General features: G+C 39.4%; 1 protein-coding gene across 6 annotated transcripts; it reads left to right on the plus strand.

The window, feature by feature from the left end:
- The first annotated feature begins 488 nt into the window (after positions 1-488).
- Positions 489-22,646, plus strand: LOC117302132 (lipoma-preferred partner homolog). Of its 6 annotated transcripts, none has more exons than XM_033785934.1 (10): positions 489-698; positions 8,101-8,340; positions 12,453-12,506; positions 14,794-14,850; positions 17,132-17,614; positions 17,945-18,114; positions 18,480-18,527; positions 18,878-19,008; positions 19,455-19,575; positions 19,861-22,646. In XM_033785934.1, exons 2-10 carry the CDS (start codon positions 8,115-8,117, stop codon positions 19,975-19,977), a joined length of 1,407 nt encoding a protein of 468 aa, XP_033641825.1. In that variant the 5' UTR covers positions 489-698; positions 8,101-8,114; the 3' UTR covers positions 19,978-22,646. The 6 variants fall into 6 exon arrangements, with proteins under 6 accessions (XP_033641825.1, XP_033641826.1, XP_033641824.1 ...); XM_033785935.1 differs by lacking the exon at positions 489-698 and adding an exon at positions 805-873; XM_033785933.1 differs by lacking the exon at positions 489-698 and adding an exon at positions 5,330-5,888.
- Positions 22,647-23,057: the final 411 nt, after the last annotated feature.

Raw genomic sequence — 23,057 nt, forward strand, 5'->3', positions numbered from 1 at the left:
ATTCTCTCACCCTTACATCTCGGCTTCCACCCCCCCTCCCCCCACCCCCACCAATGGGGCCTTCCTCTCAATGCAATGTATGAAAAAACGGAGCCCAGCCCCACCCTAAAAATTCACCTGTGTGACCTTAAGTTATATTAAAGGAAATCTTTTAGATATTTTTTTTTTCATTTGTAACTTTATTGTTACATGCCAAATATACTGAGAATTTACACAATATTTAAGAATGTGGTAATTTATTCATGCTCATTATGTATTATTGATGATATTGATAAAAACGACACAGACTAAACATTGAGAAACAAAATTGTGTCATTTTTTTGTCCATGACATTTTGTTGTGGCGTGAGAGCCCCTTTAAAGTTACAGCGTGGGTGGATTTTGGCAATAGTATGGCGCCGTAAACATGCCTCGATGATACATGTATTCTCGTTTCCGACGTCGGGGTTGTGGCCAACCCTAAAGGTCGTGTAAAAAAAGTTGTTAGACTTGTCACGCACATAGCGAACATTCTTGTACGTCTAGTCACTTTTCTTAGCAGCGCTGCTGTTCACGACTTCGGCATCAAGACAGCTAATAATCTACACTTGACTTCTGGGAATTGAATGCAATAATTTTAATCTATCCAGGCAGGACAGTGTTTGGGGCTGAGTTTGGTATCTTTTCCTAACGACGTACTGGTAAAGACTGTAGTTCACGGTAAGTGTAAAATCAAACTCTCGAAAGTCACACACGATTCAAGGGATTTGTCGTCACTCGTCAAACTGGAAAACGCTGTGTGTAAAAGTCTTACTCTACTGTGTGTGAATGACATGATCATGGTGACATTTTGACAGGACACGCTTGTTGCAGAGCCATTTCAATCAATTAAAGGGTTGATAGATTTGTTATCTTACATTTGTCTTCAAATTATTTCCTCAACAATGGTGTTTTGAGTGATATTGATTATTGTAGGATTCATTAGACATTGAGGATCAAGTTCGTGTTCCTAGAATTTGTGTCATGATTTTCAAAAGTGGTAAAAATGGAGCAAATCTGCTGACTAGCCGTCGAAATTGTATGTTTTTAACCATTTCGCCCTGCACACATTGAGGGAGCTTCGTAACCCTCCGGCCTGGCGGCCGTCGGGAGGATCGGTTACGTTGTCGCAACTAAGTTTTTACTGTACTGGTAGTTGCGATGATCGTAACCCTCCTCCATCCTCCCGATGGTCGTTTTCTGGTACAATGTAAAAACTATGTAAGTTCAATTTTCATGACCCACTCATTGAAATCTTTTAGTCTTTCAAAATTTGAGTACGTATTGGATAAATGTTTTCAAATTTTTACAAAAAGGGATATCTCATTGAGGTAAATTATACTATTACTATACTATTTCATATCGAATGAAAAAGTGGTGGCGCCATACGGAAACTTTTCCAAAATAAAACTTAATAACCAATTAGAGTTGTAGTCCAATTAGACCATGGAGGTGAGACTGTTTGCCTGTCTAATCAAGATGCCAAATGGAACCTTGGTTTATATTGATTTCAAGAAGCTGGTTAGGACATGATGAAATAACAATGGCATTGACAAGTGATGGTCGACCTTCAGATGCCAGACAATGCCATTGACATGTTTACATGTGTCCATGTAATGTTTCAGGGATAGTGGGGATTCTGTTGAGTAGCAAATGTTATTTTTGATTATCGTGGCAGAATTATTTTAAAGTGATAACTTTAAAGCTTTACGCTGAATAGATGAGTAGAAGCAATCCACTTGTATTATTTTAGTAAAGTTGCAGGTACGACCTAGTAGGCCTATTATGCTGAAAAAGAGCCTATGATGGAACATGGTCTTGTAGTTTTAAACACTAACACTAACAGTATTTTATTAAAGGCAGTGGACACTATTGGTAATTGTCAAAAACTAGCCTTCACAGTTGGTGTATCTCAACATGTATGCATAAAATAACAAACCTGTGAAAATTTGAGCTCAATCGGTCATCGAAGTTGCGAGATAATAATGAAAGAAAAATAACCCTTGTCACGCGAAGTTGTGTGTGTTTAGATGGCTGATTTCGAGACCTCAAGTTCTAAATCTGAGGTCTCGAAATCAAATTTCACCGCTACCTTCTGTAAACCCTGTAAGTTATTTGTAAATCTGTGAATTTTTTTTTCTGTACCGAAAGGGTCTTAGGGCTTTAAGGCAATTTTCTTTCCCCCTGGATTTTTTTCTTTTTTATTTCCTTGAAATTGTGGGGAAAGGGCCTTACAGTTTTAAAGTAAAAAATGCCAGGAGCCATCAGAAAATTGGGTCATTCAATTTCTATGGACATGTTGTGATCACCAAAGGTGCATACATGTATACTGCATGTATCAAACATTTATAAATAAACAAGTCAATTGAGCGCAAATGTCTTCCTTATTTCATTGTTATCTATATTTCTATGTAAATATAAATTTATGGTCGTCGATCGATTACAGGAAATTCAAGAAACAGAATCCTTCCATCATGTGACCCTAAGGTCATGATAGCTTCCTGAGAGTGAGAGTTAGTTCAATCATTTGAGACTAAAATGAGGGCAAATAAATGCAAACTGGGAGCTTTGCAACCAGTAGGAATTACACATGAGGGAAGGAAGTGCAAAGTGTTTGGTTTTAAATTACATTGTAGTGCTGAACACTATCCGCGTTATGCTCTATATTAAAGGTAGGATCATACTTTTATTTGACCCCGAAAAATAATTGAGTAAATTTTATCCAAAAGCCTACTTGTCATAAAGATGGTCGTGGTACAAGGCATATGTGAAAATATTTGCACGGATTTGATTGTTTCATGAAAAGAGTTGCTTACTGAAATGACGACTAGTGATACAATGTATGGAACAAGTTTCAGCCAGATTACGATCTTTGAGCCACTGTATGTGGGGTGGGGCATGTGTGCACGACATGTAACAAAATTTTTCGTTGGTGGTGTAGCCATTTGTAATGTTTCTTGCAAATAATCGAACTGAGTATGTGAGGGAAATTAGTCTGGTCCCTATTTTCATATGAGAATCAGTAGGCCTACAATGTATGATTGTTATTGTTTATACTGGGAACGTGACATGATGATTAACAGCCTCATGTGTACATTCAAGCACTCATTTGCAGAGAATGCACAGAATGCAAATTGTAATGGTACAAACGTATAAGTTACATTGGATCTTGTACAGTTTTGTCAGTCAAGTACATGTATGTGTCATAATGTCTTGCAGTATTCTCTTGTGTCGTCACCCACTAAAAGAGACCACCAGAAGAATCTAGATTGTCTATAATGTCATCAAACTGATCCACTTCACTGCACTGTCACCACACTCCTGAATCATCATGATAAGTGGAGTGGTGTTCTCTCTGCGATTGTGCGCCCCGCCGCCCGCCGACCGGTCGCACTCCAGGAATCCCTACAGGAAACAGTGACGAGCAGCTTGGTAGAGAGAGGCGGCATCCAGTTTCAAGCGGCTTAGCTGAAGGCATCGGGAGAACATACTTCTCTATTAGATTATTCCTCATATTGCATTACTTGCAGACAGTCGGTCTACCAGTGGTTGTCATAATTTGTACCATGAACACCGTTTTTTTTTTTTTTTTTTTTAAGTTAGCACTAATATTATACATATTAAAATGTCTTCTAAATGTATTAAAACTGACCCGCAGATTCCTTTCACACTACAATAATCCAGAGAAAGTTAACTCAGTTCCACAACCTAACACCGAGATTGGTGGGTTAACCCATGGGTTAACCCTAGTCCTAGGCAGGGTTAAATTGTACTGGATTCAGCCAGTTTTTTGTTCATTAGTCCAGAGAATGTTTAGCCCGGAAAGGTGTAGTGTGAACGCTCCACTTAGTCCAGAGAATCTCCAAATTAAATTTCTCCTTAAAACACAGAGATTCTCCTGATTAAAGTGTAGTGTGAAATGGGCTAATGGCCAGGGCTCAATTTCGTAAAGCTGTTTAGCAGAAAATACTGCTTAACAAATTTGTTTGCTACATGTACAAGCAATAAATTAGAGGGTCACCAGTCACAACAATGTAAACTAAATGGAATGTTGTCTGGTAGCCTGTTTTTGCTAAGCATTATTTTCCTTTGCTTAGCAAGTTTTTGTGCTTACATACATGTACATGGCCCAGGTGTTAGAAGATTCCAAGTTTACTTATTGTAGGAGACAGCTCTCCATGAAGTAAATCATCAGAGGGAGTGAAGACATTGATGTTGCAGCTGTTTGAACCCGGAGGGCATCTCGCTGGGGAAGGATCAAGTTTTTTGTCTTGTCCTGCATAAAAACGCTAAGGACGAAGGAAAGAGAATGAGGGCTTAATTGGATTAGCACACTGAGTTAACTCTCTCCACGCTTGCCCAAGGGCTCATTAATATCGTGGCAATTTTTTTAGAATTCTCTGGTATGGATCAAACGTGTTGGTTAAAGGTGTGTGACTGCTGTGCAATAATACCTTGGTTTGTTTGTTTGTTTGTTTGTTTGCTTTGGTTTTGTATACTGTACAGTTTACAGTTTACAGTGAAATCTGGACTATCCCATTTCAGATTCTTATCACTGGCTAGGAGAAGCCGAGTGGAAAGCCAGATTTCATCAAGTGATTATATTCTGCGATAACGCTCAAACGACAGTCCATCCAATACGGGACTATTAACTTGCACAGCCTCAAACATTTTCAAAGCAATTTTTTTTTCCACAATGAACACAAAAAAGAAACAGAAACTCTACCACCCTACGTCAAAGCAGTCTCTACTGATGGTATAGGGGCCTACCTATCTGAACAATAATAATTTGCTCAATGTACAAACTGCTGTGCAACCACAAAACAGGGTTGGCATCAAATATTTATAAACAAAACTGAAACTGGATAAATATGATCATACATGTATTTTACATTTGTAAGAAACCATTGTCTAAAATTAAAACTGAAAGATCGATGGAAATACCCAGTTTTTTTTCTAGAATGAGATCAAACTTGCAACTTGAGAAACTGAATCAAGTTACTTCTTCCGATATTGATGTTATTTGTGGTAGTGTACAGTGTGAACTCTTTAAGTTCTGATGTATCATATTGAAGAAATTTATGCTTTGGGATTTTCAGCATTCCCTTCCTATGTCATGTGTAGTTATGAAGAGTTCAGCTGTCTGACCAGTGAGTAATGAGGCGATCGCAAACATCCCTATCATAAAGAATGGTATAGTCCAAAAAGCGTATTTAAACAAATGACAGAAGTTCATTAATTACCAATCAAGACTTGTCCATTGGTCAGCTCAGGTCATTAAACTTCCTGGCAAAATATGTCTCTGGAGATTTCAGACAGATGTTAAAGTTAAGAACTTGGACAAGACCATTTGAGTTTTTGGGGGTGTCTGGTGATTTTTTATTCACCATCTGAGGTTTAGTTCCTCTGTTTTTTTTTTCTTTGAATGCATTCCTTTCTGGAATACTTGGTGTAGCCGTCCGTCCGGAGATTGTGGTGGCAGACTTGAGTGGATCATCTTCCACCGAGGCCAGATAGTTTGATCAAATTTGGAATTGACTTCATCCTTAGTGAGGACTCGGCGTCAAGATTTGAGAAAGTCAATGGGTTTTCCTTCTTTCTTGTGAATTAAGTGTGTCATGAATGTTGTTTTCCTTGAAACTTTGTAATCATCTTCGGTGTGGTTCAAGAGTAATCGGAGCTGAAATTCGTCTCTAGAGGAATTTGAGCTGAAATGGAATTTATTTGAGCTTACTAAACTGAAAGTCAGCCTCCTGTGCTCAGGGACTTTTCTAAAGGGATTTGACATTCTCATTTCGCCGTTTCCTGGTGGTGCAGGAACTTATTTCTGATCTTCTTTCTGGAATTGTAGAATGGGGACACAAAAAATAGGTAAGAGGAATTGTTCACTTTAGAAAGTAATCCGCGACATTAATGTTCATAGTGTATTGATGTACAGTATGCATCTGTATCAGTTTACAATGTAGTGTACATTTTTTTTTTTCATTTGGAGGAGTGAACGTAGAATGGAAAAATTTATGTATAATTTTTTAAAACTTATTTATTTAGTTTCTAGCATCTGTAAAACGAGCTAAATTTCCCAAAATTGAATCTGAATTTTCAGGTTAAATCGAGCCTAAACTATGCACTACAAGTGCCCTTTTGCTTTTTGCTTTGGGTTTGTGTGTGTGTGAAGTTCTTACATTTCTAGTTCCTGTACAAATTGTCATAGAAGTGCCCCTTAAGAAATTTCTATGCCCCTTCAAGTGCGAAGTTCAAGGCCTTCTCAATGATAGTTTTCTTGATGTGAAAGCGTGAAGTGTGAAGTGCTGATTCAGTAAATTTTCACACAGTCGTTCGACTCTGATGCTGAGAGAGCAGGGATTACTTGAACTATAGCATTTTTGTAGATTGTGATTAAGTCAAAGGTGCCGGATTAGTTGTGGCTTTGCGTAAGCTCTATGGCGTAACACACCCGTTGTGGCAAGGATTGTGTGGAGGAACTGCATGGCTGTGTGAAGGCGCACCTGAAGGAATGCATGTTCACTTCACAGTGTAATGTAGACCAGAAGGTCCAGAATCTTTAAAGAGAGTCGATCCTCAAAATAACCCACGACACCAAAAGCAATTGCTGTGGTGCCCTGTGCTTTTGTTGTGGTGCCCTTTGCAAAGTTCAAATACAAATTAAAGGTTTCTCCATAGAAGTGCTTCGCTGCTACCACAGGAAAATTGTTGTGCCCTTTCAAGAATAAAATTCAAGGCCTGAAGAGTAGTGGCATAACATTGGGGGTACCCTCTAGCCCCCCCACGCCACCCTCTTACCCCCTCCCTTACCCTCTTACCCACTCCCTTGCCCTCTCCCGAAATGAGGTTGTAGAAAGATCCCTGGGGGAGGCTCATACCAGCTCTGAAAAACCTTCTAAACCTTAATAGAAATGTGGTTAAAAACTGTGTTTGGTTTCTGGCTATAGTGTACCTTGTGTGCGTTCCCGGTAAAGTACACATAATTAAGACTGTTTTGAAATATGCAATTAATGTATAATTAAGTAGGCTCACTACAGTGTACATCAGATAGAATTTAAATATAATTTAACACATTGTAATTAGGTTGCACTTCTGGTGCGTTGTTTCTTGAGAAAGTAAAGTTTTGCCCCGTTGTATTGAACATTCCATCTAATTAAACAGCAGAATTTTGCTCACTGTCCACTATTTCATTTTTTCTATACTGTGCACAAATGTGAACCCTAGGTATACAAATTATCAGTCCCCCCCCCCCCCCCACTCAAACCCCATCCAGTCCCGACATATTATGATATTATTTATCATAGGTTGTGTGCATTTTGAAGGTACATCATGTAACTCAAGTCTGGGTGTTTACTGTTTACTTACAGGCTATTCCTTGTTTGGCAATGGAGTAATGTTAATGACATACTTGCTTGGTTTTGAATTCTGTGAACATATGGTACTTTCATCATATGGATTTTTGTAAAATATTTTAACTTTTATAGGCTTGGCCTATATGTACATTTTGCCTTCGAGAAAGATTGCACTGGGTTTGAAATAACAGGCTATTTTTGGCATTTTTATACTCTGACGACACAAAGGTACAGTTGTAGGGTCATCGTTTTTTGTTTTGTTTTTGCACGGTTTTCATCTTGTAATCAGGTTCTTGTGATAATTCACTGGCACTGCAGAGGCTCATAATAGCCTTCGCATCCGGCAATGTGAAAAGTACTTCAATTTGTCCGACTTCATATATCAAACTAGTGAGTACGACCTAAGTTTTGTTTCCGTTTTTATTTGGATGCAGAAGCTCAATATAACTACGCACTGTGCTTCCATAAATTACGCACTGAGCACTGTGATAAATGGGTCACTCAGTGCGCTGCGTACGCAGTTAAAATTCAGCGGACACAGAAGTGCAATATTTACTACGCAATTTGCTTCCATTTGCATACAGGTACTGCGCACCGTGCTAAATTGGTCAATGCGCTGCATACACAGTGAAAACACAGCAAGTATGAACGGGCCTTTAGATGGCCTGTGCTTCATTTTAATTTGTTAAAACAACACTTTGCTTTCAATTCTGTGTTTCTTTCCTCAGACACGATAGAAGACATGACGACGACCATGGATCGTCTCCAGCAGGAGCTGGATAACCTAGACCAAGCCAGGCAGGAGCTTTCCAGTCCTCAGCCTTACACCACACAGACCATCTCATCAGCCAACCTCTACTCCAGTCAGCCCAAGAAGTTTGCCCCTGTCACTGCGCCCAAACCCAAGGGCAAGGCTGGTGGGTATGGGGGTAGTTCTCTGCCCCCGCCAGGCCCCCACAGTTCCAGAGGTGAGGATAGTTTTCCGGTCTTGTCATTTTGAATTTGCTTGGCTTGAGTGTGAATGACAGTGCCCTATGTTAGTTACTTCCATTTTTTAACTTCTCTTCATTTTTTGTGTGTAGTATGAGGCATGATAGGAATGCGAACAAAGTGTTCAATTATTCAAATCGTGATATTGGTAAATTACGCAAGTTTGTTTGAGTTTGTAAATTTCACTGAATTTCAGAAAGAGTTTATTCCAATATCTTACAACAGTTTACACCGAACGAAGTAGTTGACCCTTTCTCACTAGCGTCACATTTCTATCCCCACACGGGAGATTTGCCATTTGGGTACGATGTACACGTACACGTACGTTGCATTTCTAAGTGCATACTTGTTCAGTTCTAGTACTGTGACACGCATGACGTGCACATACCATGACACACTGGATGTGAGCATATCGTGACACATGTGACATGTACGTGTAAGTACACCGGTATGTTAAATGAAAAAGTAGTGACATGATCAAAGAAGGATCTGTACTACTAAATGGTAAGCCGGTACTCATAAATATTTTGTACACTCCTGCCATTTTTTGTCAGTCTACAACACATACTTTTCACTTGAAGACACGATCATTACTTTTCTGACATTAATATTTTAAATTGCGCTGCCATATGCGAGCCATTAATCCACATCAGAGAGTTATCTGAAGAAATCCTACAATGGGTGAGAAGCTATGAAATATACTACACATACCTTTAGCCCACATCAACAACCTACGTACATTAAACCAATCAACAAATCGTTACTGGTTTAGCAGATGTAAGCAAATAAATAACCAACATAATTTGTGTACGAATTCTATTTAAAACCGTTCAATCAAAAAGTTTGGACTATTTCTTCTGGGCATTTCGTTTTGAGATACGTACACACCCATTACCAAATAATAGTGTCTATTAATTCAATCCAACAGAATTATGCAAAACATGGCTGTGAATTTTAAAGCTTTTTGGGATGGTAAAGGTTTAAAATGTTATTCATCATAAATGAAAAGTCTTCTAAAATTAATCGTAGCCTTTGCATACATATCAATCTTAACAGAAAAGCTTTGATACCGGTAAAATACCAGTATAAAGTGTAACAAAGATCGTTCATGACAATCAATACATTTACGTTGAAACTAGTTTTGTCTTCCTGGTTGCATTTTTCGATGTAAAAGCATTCATCTGACAACATTCAGTTTTCTTTTTAGACTTTCCGTTTGTGTTACAATTTTTGGCCAGAAGATTTACATGCATAGTTGTAATTTGATTTTCTCCATACATTGTTAATTAAGTCCGCGGCACTACATTATCACAAACACCGATGCAAAGCTCTTAGCATGACATTGGCCTTGGCCTTCCGTCTTCCGAAATGGAACTGTAATCAAACTACGAAGTAATAAAATTACAAACATCGATCCAGTTAGTTTGTCTGCTACATATGCAATGACATTACAAGTCCTTATTTGATTATATGAAACGTTTGAGGGTGGGGGAAAAAACCTGGATGTCGTCATGCAATTTAATTACTAGGGTAAGATGGTTGGTGGGTGTATTACATTGGTTATGGTGTGTATTTATTATGTCAGTGTGGAAACATGACTAGTCTAAACCCTACTTTTCCGGTATATTTTATAATATACAATGCATGTATACAGTAAAACACAGAACAGAAATTGCATGGCATCAGATGTATTTTTTGCATTGGGATAAAGATTAGAACTTGGTGACAAAAATATTTAAATAAATAAATTTGCACTTCGCACTCGAACTGCCTCTTGCCATCGGGCCACCTCGGTTGTCTATTAGTACACATGTGAGACCAGTGTGCTTGACTCCTCGGCTATAACACACCCCTTGAAATGTTTGGCAGTGGAAATTGACATTGAGGTGACCTTAATGTCATGTACTGTACCTATCAAAGAAAATCTGCCTTGCCCTCACAAGAAAGATGATGCGATGTTCCAGGCTTCCTCTGTTTGCCCAATATTTATTTTCACCTAGTGATTTGAATTTATTGGACTATAAGGCAGCTGCGGAGATGATGACCTGGTCATCTCCCTACCTCATCGTCCTTTCTAGCATGCCTTCTATCAAGTCAAGAATGGAGAAAGATGGTTCCAAGCCTGCCATGAACTCTGAAGCGATTGCCTCAATGCCCATAATCATTGCCTTGGTGCCCCTCTAAGGCCGAGTTATAGTCGGTCGCGCGATGGTCGGGCGTCGGAAATCTAGACGCGCGATCATAAAAAGACACGTTTTTTAAGCCTCAGTCTTAGGATTGCGCGCAAGATTTCCGTCGCGCGACCATCGCGCGACAGACTATAAACCGGCCTTTATAGTAATCATCTTTACACTAAAGATGGTTTCAAGCCTATCAAGCAAGGAGAAAGACAGTTCAAAACCTTCATACCCGCCACAAACTCTGTCATTCCTCCAGATCCTTGCCCCATTTGTATGTCGTTGATCTTTACATGCCCTAAATTCCTGACGAGATAAAAATAAACCTTCAACCACCACCGAGCACCGAGGACGGTCCATCAGTAAATGTCATACCATGACTGGGGATGCCCACTTGCCCCTAGATATCAGGGTTTAATTTGACTGGTCTTTTCCTGCTGTGTGACTACAGTCAGCATGCCAGAGCATGCTAATTTCCAGAACCCAAGAGCTCCGGCAAAAAAATACTGCTTACAAATTTTCTGCTAAGCAAAAATAAGCAGGTAGCAGTTAAGAGGGTACATGTGACATCTTATTTTGGCTAGTAACCTTATTCTGGTTAGCAAAATTTTGCTTAGCCACTTTTTGTGCTTATAAGCAGCCTTATGAAATTTTGCCCTGTAACCAACCGTGAGGGACAGATGTGTGCTGGGACTCTGGCGTCCGGCAGCACTGAGGAATCCATGCCCTGGACCCAGTTTCCTGGAGCTTAAGCCTTTTTATGCCTAAGTTATTTAAATTTGATCAAGTCCAGCATAAATAAAATCATATTGTGAAAACTACATGATTGAACACTTACAAATGTACAAAGTAAATACTTTGTACTGTGCATTTAGGTTTTTTTTCCATCACACATTTTATAAGATTTAATACATATTTCACAGACAAAAATCTCATTCCAAGAAAATCTCATGTTAACAAATTGTGCTTTGTTTTCAAAATGCCAGTTGTGAAACCTGCGGTGGCTTGAATAGTGTAGATAGACTCTTATCCTAATACAGCCATCTTTAAATCTGCCATTAAAAGCATTGGAGTCAAAGCGAGGCTCGAAGGCCAAAATATAGTCTGGTGCTCTTCTGTCATGTGATGTCAATATTCCCTACTGTTGAAAGTATACAGGGAACTTGACAAAGATGGCTGCAGAATGGTAAAAGTATGTTCAATACATGTGTTGACCCAACTCACCTTGGCCCAATTTCATGAAGCTGTTTAGCAGAAAATTCTGCTTAGCAAATTGCTTTGCTAAGTAAGAAATTAGGAGGGTACCAGTCACAGCAATGGTAAATGGATGGTAGTTTGGCTGGTAACCTATTTTTGCTAAGCAAGAGTTTTCTGTGCTTACATGCTTTATGAAACTGGCCCCTGATGACGTCATCATCACAACTATCTTGGTTGCGCCATTTTGGGAGTCAATGACCCGCAGAAAAGTTGAGTCCATTTTAACGAAGCAACCAGACCTGTGTATTGAGAGAGTTGCTACAACTTGCGATTGGAAGCCATTTTCGGTAAAAACTCTAGATGCAGCGCTTGCACACTTTCTATCATTTGTGCGTACAAATTTGACTTCCAAAATGGCGAATGTGGCTGACATAAGCCCCATGTGATGTCGGTGCAATGGGTCAGTATTAGAAGCTTGGTTGCATTTTGATGGTAAACTAATGCCTGTTTTTTCTCCCTTCTCCAATTCCTGAACTCTCTTCTCTCTCTCTCTCTTCAACGCTCAATTCATTCCGAAATTTGTTCTTCTCATACTTGCCTGGTATCCTGTAATGCTCAATTGAATCATTGTATGCTGTTGCTGTGGTCTCTTGCAAATTTGGCTGGTGTTCATGTTTTGCATTGTTGTACCGTTTCGGTGGGTGTTATGTCTGTAGCCCCTCCCCCTCCAACGCTACCCAAACCAACCAGGCAGACGCCAGCGAAAGTAGGTAAGAAAGTCTCCTGGACGCGAGAAAGTGCATTAACGACCTCTGTAGACCTCTTGCATACACACCATTCAGGATCCAATTTCATAAAGCCTGTAAGCACGCAAACTTGCTAAGCAGACAAATCTTGCTAAGAAGCAAAAATAGGTTACCAGCCAAAATTCTGGTGCCCCATTGATATTTTGCTCAAAGCAGAGAAATTTGCTAAACAGGATTTTCTGCTTTGTAAGCAGCTTTATGAACTTGGGACCTGTAGTCAGTACCATTTTATCGATCAAAGATAATGTGATTTTGCATTTTAAACGCATCCAGCTGTTGGTTACAAACTTTTCATCTCAACACACTGTCTCTCAATCCCTTCCTCAAACAAAAAGAAAACTAGAATTAATAAAAAAAAAAAAATTAAATGGTGCACTATTATTTTACTATGTCTTTATGCAAGGGGTCTGGTGCTGTTATTCACTCTTGAAGAGTTCCTAGGAAAAGTTTAAACCAAGTGAAAGTCTTGGAACCACTTCTCAGATTCACAGTCAGAGTGCTAATAAGTTGCCCCCACATCCATTGTTTCCCTCTCTCCACTCTTCTTTTTATTTATTTACTAAAATAAAGAGATTGTCAGTTTTTCTTTTTTGCAAAAAAATTGATTAACAAATTGCAAGATCCTCACAGGGTCATTGGAAAACTGTCGGGAAAACTTTCGGAGTGATACATTGGAGAATTATGAGAGCAGCTTTGTTTTCCGACTGTTCACTTGAATGAGTGAAAATGAAAGTTTATCATGTGTAATAGGCCTTTTTGAGGTAGGGCGGACGTGATGTAGGAGTGTACTGTTTGGTTTGGGTGTATACATACACAAATTTACCCAAACCTTATAGTATTGTAGCATTGTGTCCCCCATGAGGTATGGCGGACAGGATAGGAGTGTACTGTTTGGTTTGGGTGTATACACACACAAATTTACCCAAACCTTATAGTATTGTAGCATTGTGTCCGCCATATCTCAAAAAGGCTTATATGTTTTGGTCATGTAAGCCTATGAGATTTCTCCTTTGCTCATTAACTGTTAACTAAGACCGCTAACTGCTTTGATATTCAATGAATGCATGATTCCTTGAAAGTATTGATCTTTTCATAAATTGCGATTCTTCTTTTTTGCTTTGCCTTGTTTATTTTTACCTAGAAAATTAGAGGGGGGAGATGGAAAGTAAAACTGTGACATTCCATGTACAAATATGTGTCAATGGGAGACTTTTGGGATGCTTGGGGCAGCAGACTTCCCAGGTAAAATCCATTGTTCTCGGTAATGAGCGCATGCTCAGAACTACGTAAACAATGGACATTTACCTGGTAAGTCTGCTGCCACCTAGCGTCCCAAAGTCTCCCATTGTTTTTGTTTAGAAAGTTGTTGTTGTTTCATTGTTCAGCTCTGACTGCTCTGTTTTTTTTTTTTTCTCTTCAAAATTCTCTTTTCCAGTAAAAGAAGGGTTCATTTGCCTGGAATAAACTTTCGGCCAAAAAAAAAACACCCCAGAAATTTAGATTTTTAAACTCTACTCCTGATGTTACTATGTAGTTTCGTTTTCTAAAAAGTATTTGAATTGTTGTCACATAGAAAATAGTCACTTCGTTGACTTTACACAGTTCACAAAATTTGTTTTGGTGTTTTTTGTTTTTAAAGACAGCACTTCACTTTAGACCCTTATGAAGAAAGTCTATATTTAACAGCTGTACACACTGTATATTATTAGTGGGTTTAACAAGTTACGGCCGACTCTGACTTGCTTCCTGACTTGCCGACTGCATTATCTGGCTTGTGTCCAAATTGTCTGGCAGCCATTGCCCTAATATGGCTGATGCAACAAAGCAAGAAATATTCAAAGCTAACTGACTTGGCCAGCCTGCTTCGCAATACATACAAGGAGTCTTTGTTTTTGCTCCATCAACAGCTTTCAGTTTTACGCATTATGTACTTTCATTCAGTACTTTTCCTTTCATAATTGTGGGCTTGTTTCTGAATTTCCCCAATTACTTTCTGGAAGTATTTTTCTCCCCCCCCCCTCACTATATGGTTTACTCCTTTGTATAGCCCAGATTCTTTTCTATGTCCTGATTCTTATGTAGTCGGCCTAACCAACCATGTTTTTTCCACCACTGTTGTGTTCCAAAAAACTCTACTCTGTCCTCGCAAGTCTGTTTTTTTTTTGCTGTTTTAAAATAAAAAACTCTAGCTTATTTCATTATTATTTTTTTATTACTTTTTTTTCCCGCTGATAATTTTCCTTTGTAACAGGTCCACCAGCGCCACCTCCTAAAACATCTCCGCGCCATCAGCAGTTTAGTACAGCAGGTAGCTGGTTTTAAAGCTTCTCACTTTTCGTTGATCGTTCTTTTCACGTTTCCCCCTTTCACCTCTTTCACCACCGGTCTCACACAATAATGTCATACTTTTGTCTCAGGACATTTTGCTACCAAATAACCACTTTTCATAGAGCTTGGCAAGCTGTTTACGCTTCAAGTCAAATATTAGGTGGGAAAAACTGGCTTTTCTTGACATGATAAAGCATTTGTTGGGGGGCCAAAAATGTTCCAGTACATAAGAGACTTGCATAGTCTTTTGCAAAACCCTTTCTCAAATGTTGGTATTTAAAGTCATAACTCAACAAAATGGAATGGTATTTATTTGAGACTCAAAAGTCAAAATTTGGGGGTTTCCTATCAAGATTGTAGACAGTGAGAGATTGTTACTCAATTAAAGAGCACAACACCATCAGACTTTGCCAGTCATTAGTTTACTGACACTAAAACCACTGGCCTTGAGCCTTCAGTCAAGTGTAAAATTCAAGCCCTGCTCCAGTGATGTTGGGCGAAGGCCTCTTTACCTACAACAAAGTGCACTTCAAACCAAGTATAAGAATAAAATGTAAACACAAAGCATGTACTGAGGTACTAAGAAGCTTTATGAAAACTGGTCTGAAACAAATACATTCAGTGGAAAGACCCCTACTCTATACCCAACATTTCCCTGTTTCAGTTGTTCAGCAACATGCTCGCTAAGTTAATGTATCAATGTATGTCCCCCACAAACAGTCTCTCACATTGTTGTGGGGGTCTTAACTCTCCCCTCTTCCCACCTGGCCCTTCATTGGCTTTTGTGTAAATTCTCAGAGACCTCTGAACTCTTGAAATCCAAATACCGATGTTGTTCCTAAACACTTGAATTCTTTCCCTATTATACGATACCACCTATCCGCTCCGGGCATGAGCCAACCTCGTTCCCAGGGGTGTTTGATCTTCCCCGCCCTGCCCGCGCCAGTTCCCCACAGAATGGCTCGCTCAATAACCCCTGGAAGTGTGAAATTGACATCAGAGACCAATATCTGCTTTTTTTTAGTTAGTCCTGCGGTTGATTCAATTTGTGTAACAGAGGTGCGCAGAACCCGCAATCAAAAGGTTGTTAGCATAATTAAGTTGTGCGCATAATTCACACCACTAGAGGCAGGGGATAGCCATGCTCGGAGCAGATTATGCGTAGCCCTTTCGTTCATGACCTCAACCATGGTGTAGCCATGTTGGTTTTATACAGTGTAACTCAGTGTAACCAAACTGAGACTCAGAGGAAAATAGTCTGGTCCTTGTGTAGAAAATGCAGTTTAGAACTATGGCTGGCACTGTGTATACAGGGAGCTAGACTTAGATGGCCACACCATGAAAAAGGATCTACAATACGTACTTTTGTGGTTTACACAAAAGTTCTGTCTGATTGACCCACACCATTGGTCTCACACGTGACTGTACAGTTTTGTCTCATTTACCAACTGATAGTTCCCATTAGATGCCATCTTGGCTTTTGGCTTTGAGCTGCGTCACACACTCTAGTGTTTCTACGCAGTCATCAATTACTGGTTCTGTGACCAATCATGCAAGGAAATTGATCATACTCTCGCTTGCCGCTCGCAATATTAACGCAAACAAACATAGCTGTGTGTAAAAAAAAATGACTGATTTGCCCAAAGAGATGGCTGTCTTAACACTGTGTGACGCAAAGTGGGAACTATCTGTATTGACTTTATTTAATCCATTTGTAACTCTTAACATGTAAGCCCGCTTCAACATTTTTTGCCTGCACGGAACCTGTCTCGCACATTAATCATTTAACCCAGGGCATTTAAATAACAGCGTCTACTTAAGCATTAACATCATGTTTCACAGGTTTCATCTTTAAAATTATGTACCACAGTTGTTTTCTATTTGTGAACAAAACGGACAAACAAATACCCTGTCAGGTTTGTACTATTGCAGAAGTTGTTCTCAATAGAACACACAAGCAGTTTGTACAGTGGTTCCACCTGTTTTAGTAACGTACAACTCGTATAATGAATGTTTTCTGCAGAGGCTGTTTTTCTTGGTTTTTAATAACAAGTAACTCCAATACTCAAACCATGAAGTAGTATCCGTTTGGCGGCTTTGATGTTAACAGTTTGGCTGGTAAATAGTGGTGTGGCCCATAAATGATAACAGTATGGCTGCAAATCATCGCAGAATGGCCTCCAAATAACTCCATCCAATAAAAGTATATTAAAATGTTCGTTCGAAGATGTTCACATTTTTTATGTTATCTTTTTCTTCAGCTGTGCAGTCGCACACTCAGGTATCATTTCCCAAGTCGGAAGACTTCCTCCCCCCACCCCCACCTGCCCAAGCCGTCTCCCCCGGAGATGCACCTCTTCCCCCACCACCCCCTGAGCTTCTACACGGTGGAGGGGTCCACTCTGACCTACCCCTGCCCCCGCCACCACCCCCAAGCCACGTGACGATGCAACAGTACAACGAGCCGCGCCCTCCACCGCAGCCCCATGTCCAGCCAAGCTACAACAAGCAGCCTGCGTATCAACAGCAGCGGCCACCCCAGCAGAACGGGGGCGCTGCGACGGCTGCCTACAAGCCGATTCCACCAGACCTACCGAGGAGCTATGCAGGGACCACCGTACCCAAGCCAACAGACCAGCCGATCTCGGCGCCTGCCAAGACGGGTACGGAGGCTGAGATTGACGCACTGACCAATTTACTCATGCAGAACATGGAGGTGACCCCGGATGAAGGAGAATTCTTTGGTAAGTCCAGGATTGAGGGAGAGTTCCTGTTGTGTTAGTCCCTGTTACCAGGGTTACTACTCAAATTTTTAGAGTACTACCCAGGCCTCTAACAAACCCACGGCACCCACAGCAATTGCAGTGGTGCTCTGTGCTTTTGCTTTGGTGCCCTTTGCAAAGTTCCAATAGAAATTTACATTTTCCTCATATAGTGCCCTCTACCAGAGGACAATTGCCAGGCCCCTTCAAGAGCGAAGTCCGAGGCCTGTTATGGTTTCAGTTGCAGTGCGGCAAGCTGCCCCATTGTAACGTTGCGCTTAATGATCAAGGTTATTTTGTAAAACTTTACAGGAATCTGCGCCCGATGTGGTCAGAAGGTTGTTGGAGATAACAGCGGTTGCACTGCTATGGACCAGGTGTACCACATTGACTGCTTCACCTGTGATACCTGCCACGCCAAACTGCGTGGACACCCCTTCTTTGCCCTGGAGGGTAAAGCCTTCTGTGAGACCTGCTACATGGTGAGAAAGCAAATACAAATAATAGTTCTTATATAGTGCATTTATTAGTGCCACATGGTCAGAGGGTCTATAACATTCCTGTAATCTTTCTTAGCATACACCCCTGAGCTGCCATGGTGCTCCAAAGGCTTTTTTATAAACACTTTTCATACACCTGTACCCCCACAGGTACCCGCTTATACCTCTGGGTGAAGAGAAGCAATTATAGTAAAGTATCTTGCTCAAGGACACAAGTGTCATGACTGGGATTCGAACCCACACTCCAATGACTTAATCACCAGAACTTCTATGCTCTAAACCACTTGCCCGTGACACTTCATAACGAAGCTTGATAACATTTATCTCTCCCAAATTTTCTTATTTAGGATTCGCTGGAAAAATGCTCCACCTGTTCCAAGCCTATCACTGAAAGGGTAAGTTTGCACACAATATGTGGTTTTGCTAAGTATGGTTTGCGCTGACGCCATGTAAGAAATCTCTTTTGTGAGTATTGGTGGCTTTGCGAAAAGCCGGTTTCTGCTTGACATTTTGATCAGTGTGCTCAGACTGTCTCTCCATCCTATGCAGTGTTGCATTACTTTTGTTGTGTTGTAATAATTTACCCAAAACCGAGTTTTGTAATCTACGGCAAAAACACAACTGCAATAAATAAAATGGCATAATCATTTTACCGTATTGTTAACGTATCCATATCCGTGTACTGTGTGAATCTGTAAATTTTGAAACCTTTCTTATATTTCGTCTCCCTTTCTACTACACCTAGATCTTGAGAGCCACTGGCAAGCCGTACCATCCACACTGCTTCACCTGTGTAGTGTGTGGAAAGAGCCTTGACGGGATACCGTTCACTGTGGATGCAACTAACCAGATTCACTGCATTGAGGACTTCCACAAGTAAGTCTTCAGTTCAGTGCGTGATGACCACTAAATTACTAAGTGGCACTTTGTAATAATGTTCTGAAGAATAATCATCAATCTAATTCACTTGGGCCCAATTTCATGGAGCTTCTTAAGCAAATAAAGGAACAAAGCACAACAAAGAACTGATATGCTTACCAGGATTAGGTTACCGGCCAAAATGCCATGTCAATCTGTAAGTGGTATCCTGCTTGTTTTTGCTAAGCAGAATGTTTTGCTATGTTTAAACAATATTTTCTGCACCACCCGTTCTGAGTTTGCAATCACCGTTCTTCGCTTACAGGACAAAAACCACATCTGTGCTAGCTGTGTCGGCGAAGAACGACTAGTTACATGGAGTATAGTGCCAAGAGAACTTGTCTGGTATATGGTGTGGGTATTATAACTTCACTTTATGTCTTCATGTTTTTTTTGCATTGCAGGAAGTTTGCCCCTCGCTGCAGTGTCTGCCTTCAGCCCATAATGCCCGAGTCAGGCCAGGAGGAGACAGTCCGCATTGTGGCCTTGGATCGTAGCTTCCATGTCGGCTGCTACAAGTGTGAGGTAAGTCTCCCTCCACCGAGTCAACTTAGCATCCATAGTTTGATGGAGTTTAACTGTAAACTTTGGGTCACAACCATTGACAAATTTTCTGGACATGTAATTTTCGAACAAAACTCCATTGGAGAGATCGAGAGGTCGCTCAAGGCTAGGGTCTTTGGAGCACAGTTGCCCAATTTCAAGTTCGATATGGCTTCCTTCTTTAACAGTTTAAGGCAGACAACATATATGTCACTCTAAATTCCCAATTACTTTGTATGCCTCACATCTTGATCTTATCCCTTGTAGGATTGTTACGCTCTATTGTCTTCCGAAGCGGATGGGCGTGGCTGCTTCCCATTGGACGATCATATTCTGTGCCGTGACTGCAACACCAAGCGTGTCCAGGCCCTCACAGCACCATAAACAGACAAACATACAAACAAACAAACAGAGAGAGAGAGAGAGACTGAATTGCAAAATAAACCAAAGGACTTCAGCAACCATTTTGGTCAATTATTGGAAAATGACTGTTTTTTTAAACAGTGTTTTTAATTTGTTGCCTTTTCACTTTAAACCATGATAAATGGAAACAAACAAATTTCTGTGCTTCCCTTCAAAGTACTAGTTAAAAGTGTTTTCAACATGTTTATGGCCACAATTAGACAAAAAATAATCTGTGGAAAGGGTTCTATACATTTTCTTAAGTATGGCTGAAAATCTGTGTGTACGACATGCATTGTGGGAAATGCATAGTGTGCCGAAAACACCTGCAATCAAGCAACGTGCACAACTCCATGTGCCTGTAGTGTGTACTGCATTATCGGTAAAAATGATGTGAACTTCTTAGCGTGTATCTTCATTTGAATGAAAGGATTGTGCACTATGCATAACAGACACAGATTTCCGGCCAAATAGTTTTTAGGACCTGTTTCTTCCCTGTGCTGTAGGAAACTAAGGCCGTGTCTGAAACAGCGACTCCGGCTACAGCTATGGCTAGATCAGCATATCTGCCAGTGTTGAAGAATAGGAAGCAGGCAGACACAAGCGATCTAGCCGTAACTATAGCTGAAGTCGCTGTTTCACACACGGCCTTAGTCTGGTACCCTGTATGTCTACTGGTTGTGGAGGGGTGAAATCAATTTTGTTATTGAGGGTACAAGTCTGTAGAAAAAGTGCCTTGTTTTAGAGATTCTGTACTTGTATAAAATGAAGCTCAGCTGCAGTAATTGGAAAAAGTCTTTTAATTTTGTTGGGGTGTCAACAAGTAGAACCGTGTGGCGTGAAAATAACTTCAATCAGGTTGCTTGAAATTGGCAAAAAGTTTTATGTGTAATGCTTGCTCTGATTGGTTAAAAATGTAGCAGATGGATTCTGATGGCAGATTACATGTAGTTGCAGTTTATATAATGGGTTGGAATTGTTTTTAATCTAGGCAGTCTACATGTGTAGGTACTGAAAGCAGAGACTGTGACTGGAATGTAAATTGGCAGCTTAGATTTTTAGTTTGACCATGATCAGTTGAAGGCTTCACCAGAATGCAGCTTCGAAAATTTAAAGAAGGATATTGGATTGTAAAGGAGTCAGAATGAAAGCAATAATTATTTTAAAATTGTAGAGGAACTGTTATTATGTCTTCAAACAAAAGATTATCATTCAGTTTTATGAACCGCCATTAGAAAAGGATGTTACTACAGTACTACAGTTTGTTTTCAGAAAATGGTGGCAGAAGTGGGATCATATGGAGCAGGTGGCACACTGTGTAATAATTGGTTAAATATCAATTGTTTTCTGTGCACAGATTGGACAAAGACGGAGATAAACTGTCGTACTTCATCCCAGTGTTTTCATGTATAATGGTTTATACTTTCGCTTGTTTGTTGTGCTCGGTTCTATAGCCAAAACTGTTTTAGCTAACAAAAGTTATTTTATTTTAGGACTAACTGTTTTCCTTCCATCGTAAGTTATAAAAGCTTTGGTTTTTTCGCTTCTAAAGTTGTATTTTGTTCCTGCCTTACAGTTCCTTTGAAAGTAATTGTCAGAGTTTTGTTTGAAGGCAACCCATTGGCAAACGTATTTGTTACTTTTCGGGAGAAATGTAAAAGAATAATGTTCAACTTCGGCGAATTGTATCTGAAGTCAAGTTATTAGTGAAACAAACATTTTGTAAGAACTTCTGTAAAAAATTAGTTCAAAATTAGTTAATAACAACAAAAATGTAACCTTTGTTAGATAATTCTAGATTTAAAAAAAATCTTTTTGAATGAGAAAATGAATCGTTTCAAAATGTAATCCTTTGTAAGATTGTGTCATAAACACATCAAACAAATTCTCTAAACTTAATTCAAATTCTTATTTTTAGCATGTTTAAAACTAATGCAAAATGTATCCTATTTGCCCTAAATTTGTAATCGTTTAATTTTTTTCAAAATATTATTATTATTAATAATAAAAATAGGGAATATTTATTGTAAAGTTTTCATGTGAAATAATAACATCCTTTGACAAGTTTAAAAAGGTTAAAAAAATCCAATGGAGAAAAAACCCAAAACGTATCAGGGAGTGGTTGAAATTTGCTCACAGGTTTAGTTTTTGGTCTCTCAACACAATTGTAAATAATTCGATTAAAAAAAGATCACAATCTTTCCCTTTCATTATCATTATGTTCTGACCCACCAAACTAATTAAATCATAACAAATAATATGCAAACACTATTAATTTACATTTTAAATCATGATAACTAAAAATGATCAAACTGTTATGATCTTGGTAGACCTATCTTAGGAAAGTCTGCAATTTTCTAACAAGCATTTTGAAATTTTTGTGTTGACTTTTATTTTGCAAGTTATGTGGAGATTTCCTTTTAATTTGAATTCCAAATGAATATTTGAAACAACTTAGTTTGGAATTGTGTTCTGTTTTTTCTTTTTCGAGTTATTAGATGCATATAATTACTTCTATACTTTGAGACTAGATTCATATTTTACAGTACATTATAATACCAAATACTGCTACCCGTTTGTGGAACTATTATGCTATGCGATATTTTTATTAATTTTGGGAAAATAAAATAAATACTACTAATAACATTGTATTCCTGTAGTTGTACCTATTACTTATAAGCAATTTGAGTCTTGGAACTTGGACAACGTGAAGCTTGTGGATTATTAACGGTCGTTGTTTTCAAAAGAGATTCGAGTGCACGTGGTGCGTTACTGCGAGAGGGGCGTGCTGAACGAGTGAAAGTCTAAACGCCCATGACGCTACTTTAGCCTGTTCGTGTAGAAAGCAACAAAAAAAACACAAATTACACTACAACGTCAAGTTGTTCAAAGGGAACCAACTAAACCGAATTGAGTAAATATTGACGTCTCATAAACCCCAAAACGTTTTTGAGTCCCTGATCAAATCTTTTGTATATAATCAGTGAACTGGGTTTATCATAAACACTGATTCAGCATATCTTGAAAAAGTAAAGAAAACTACCCCATCAGATGAAGTGGAA

This window comes from Asterias rubens, chromosome 18, assembly GCF_902459465.1.
Source record: "Asterias rubens chromosome 18, eAstRub1.3, whole genome shotgun sequence".
Taxonomy (NCBI): domain Eukaryota; kingdom Metazoa; phylum Echinodermata; class Asteroidea; order Forcipulatida; family Asteriidae; genus Asterias; species Asterias rubens.